Source organism: Primulina huaijiensis, chromosome 3 (assembly GCF_012295235.1).
Source record: "Primulina huaijiensis isolate GDHJ02 chromosome 3, ASM1229523v2, whole genome shotgun sequence".
NCBI classification, from domain to species: domain Eukaryota; kingdom Viridiplantae; phylum Streptophyta; class Magnoliopsida; order Lamiales; family Gesneriaceae; genus Primulina; species Primulina huaijiensis.
In genome coordinates, this window is record NC_133308.1 from 27,787,219 (window position 1) to 27,790,041 (window position 2,823).

A 2,823-nucleotide genomic window follows, 5' to 3' on the forward strand; every position below is an offset into this window, starting at 1 on the left:
ACGATAGATGGTACTAAATATTCCTTAATGATGCAAATAAAATACATGACACCTGAAAACACAACTCCCCTTCCATTTAGGAGCCTCAAACATACAACAAAACATTAGACCATGCATGATTAAAACTCTCAATCCCACGAACAATTAAAAAATACAAAAAAATCATCCAAAAACTTCAAATATAAGATTAGAAAATCTTGGCAACGTCCTTCACTAGGCCCCTATTAGCTCTAGCAAATTCAGTAAACTCCTCGAACGAAATAAACCCATCTCCGTCGGTGTCGATTTCGTCCATCATACGCTTAACTTCCTCGGCTGTAGCCGAGCCTAATGTCTTGAGGGCCTCTCCCAACTCCGCAGCCGAGATTTTTCCATCACCATTCTCATCGAAACGCTTGAAAATACGCTCCCGGTCGGCTACATCCTGTGGATCATCACCCATTTCTGGTGATTTTTACAAGAGAATTTAATTTGTAATTTGGAGAAGTATTTTTTTTTCTTGTAAGGAGATTGAGAGTGTTGAGAGATTATGTACGCTCAATTACCTTATAATGTATAGGTTCCAAGGAGGAGCATATGGTAATCCTTGTGGCTCGGGATGAGTAAATCCGTGTTTGGCTATCCATGTTTGCCGTTTTAGCATGCAAAAATGTAAGTATTAAACCTTAAACATCGGAAATTTTAAATTTTATACATAATTAGAGGCCTAAAATACTATTTGACATAAAAGATAAGTCGAGTACATTTAGTGGTCCTCCGCTTCCGATACACAAACAAGATTCTCACACAGCTTATTACCAATGTCAAGCTCCATACAAATCATTTAGCAAGAACTAAAAGCAATTCCCATACAACACCAACTTGATCCCAGACTGCTACAAGTTTGTCGGAGTATACACGCGCAAATCTCAACTCTCCAGATCACGACGTAACTACACGGCGTTTCTAGAACTAGAACCGTCGATCCAGTGTAGCTTTAGCTCGACTTCACCGCACTCGACGTTTCTAAGTCTCAGAAACATGTGTTGAACTACTTGTCCATTTTCCAACGAAATATAGCTCTCTTCAGCTAGGCAGTTCTCTATGTTCGGCTTCATGGTCGTGATTACGGTTCCATCTATAACATTATCTAGATGCATTGCAATCGATTCAAGAAACGGCCTAATGTCGAATTCTGCGTCCCCTATTTCGCCGTCCCGGCTGACCTTATGTCTATCATAAACTCGCTGCAACAAAATGAAATATAATTGCACGATTCAAGGATTGGATTCCAGGAAAAAAGATTCAAAAATTAATATAAGAAAACAAATTTACCAATATGATTGGGATATTTGGAATATCAGCAATCAACAGTGTCAGCTCTTCGTTCCATTCTGGATTGGCATTCTTTTTCACTGCACCAGTCATGACTTTCTGATCCAATATATAGTAGTTAGATTTTATTGAGTTAATTAGAATTCAGTATATCTATTTGATATATATATACACACACCAGCGACTCGCGAACTTTCAAACAATATAATCTGAGCTCGATTTCGACTCGAAAAAAATTCAAACATTCGAATTTGGCTCGAGTTCGATAAATTCAAATATGAATCAAATATTTCTCGAGCTAACTCGAAAAACTTTGGGAACCAAGTCAGTTCGTTTATACTTAGAATACGTTATTGTTGGATCTCGGTTTTCTACGTGGCCAAACGCAGCGTAAGTTTAAAATTTTTATTTTATTTTGAAAACAAAATAATTCTTTTGGACACTCGTATGGTTTTCAGGAATTAAACATGCATAGGATGTTTAAAAATATTATACCTTTGTGAATTAAATCACTGGACTCCAACTAATCCGGTATAAACGGATTAGCTCTTGTTGATTCCCTACGAACTTTCTTCAACCTCCGAATCAGGTCCACGACTGGAATATTTATTCCTCTTCTAAATTGCACTAGAAAAATAGAAGATATTTTTCCGTAGAGATAGAACACAATTTGGTTTAAAATCCTTTTGAGAGTACAAAATTATTTTTGCATATTGTAAGAGCCGAAAAAGAATTCTAGCAATTCTTTGAAACTCTCGAATGAACCTATGCAAATTGGAATAAAGAAATCTTAATATTTCTTTAATCATGATTTACTTAATTAATCTCATTAATTAAGTAAACTAAATATTTGGAGGATTTAAAGTTGTGATTTTCGAGAATCACACACATTGAAAATTAGTGTGTTGTGGAGGCTAGGGTTTTTGTCTTGATCAATCCTATTTATAATGAAGCCAAAGCCTAATCACATAATTAACATTAATGGGCTTGATTTAATTAATTGGGCTAGTCCAACTAGTTTAATTAATTTAATCAAAGCCTATTAAAACTTTAATTATTTATTATGATGGACTTGTACTCTTACAAGCCCATTAAACATACCCTCCTTATTTAATTTATTAATTAATAAACTCAACTTTTGAGCTTAATAAATTAAATACATTATGAATTCAACATTTGAATTTATTATTTAAATTATAAATTCAACTCCTTGAATTTTATCACCTCCAAAATTTAATATTTAATAAACTCAACTTTTGAGTTTAATAAATTAAATTCTCAAATTTTATAAATTCAACTCCTTGAATTTATTCTCTCAAAATTTAATCATCATAAATTCAACTCCTTGAATTTACTATATCATAATATAAATTCAACTACTTGAATTTATTCTCTCAACGGGAACAAACGATCCAGTGCTTGTGTGACCCTCAATGGTTCAGGGATACAGCTAGCCGTGGGTTCACAACTCTTTGTGATTCAGGACATAATCCTTTATTCGGGCTTACC

General features: G+C 34.3%; 2 protein-coding genes across 2 annotated transcripts in view; both read right to left on the minus strand.

The window, feature by feature from the left end:
* Positions 1–530, minus strand: LOC140974322 (polcalcin Ole e 3). The gene has a single exon (XM_073437707.1). It carries the CDS (start codon positions 440–442, stop codon positions 188–190), a length of 255 nt encoding a protein of 84 aa, XP_073293808.1. The 5' UTR covers positions 443–530; the 3' UTR covers positions 1–187.
* Positions 531–716: 186 nt separating this feature from the next.
* The window catches only part of LOC140974320 (protein C2-DOMAIN ABA-RELATED 4-like), a 3,465-nt gene continuing 1,358 nt past the window's right edge, over positions 717–2,823 (minus strand). The window contains exons 2-3 of the mRNA XM_073437706.1: positions 1,315–1,413; positions 717–1,226 (exon numbers count right to left, since the gene is read on the minus strand). Of these exons, the coding sequence (XP_073293807.1) occupies positions 933–1,226; positions 1,315–1,413 (393 nt within the window). The 3' untranslated portion in view covers positions 717–932. The remainder of the gene's footprint in view (positions 1,227–1,314; positions 1,414–2,823) is intronic.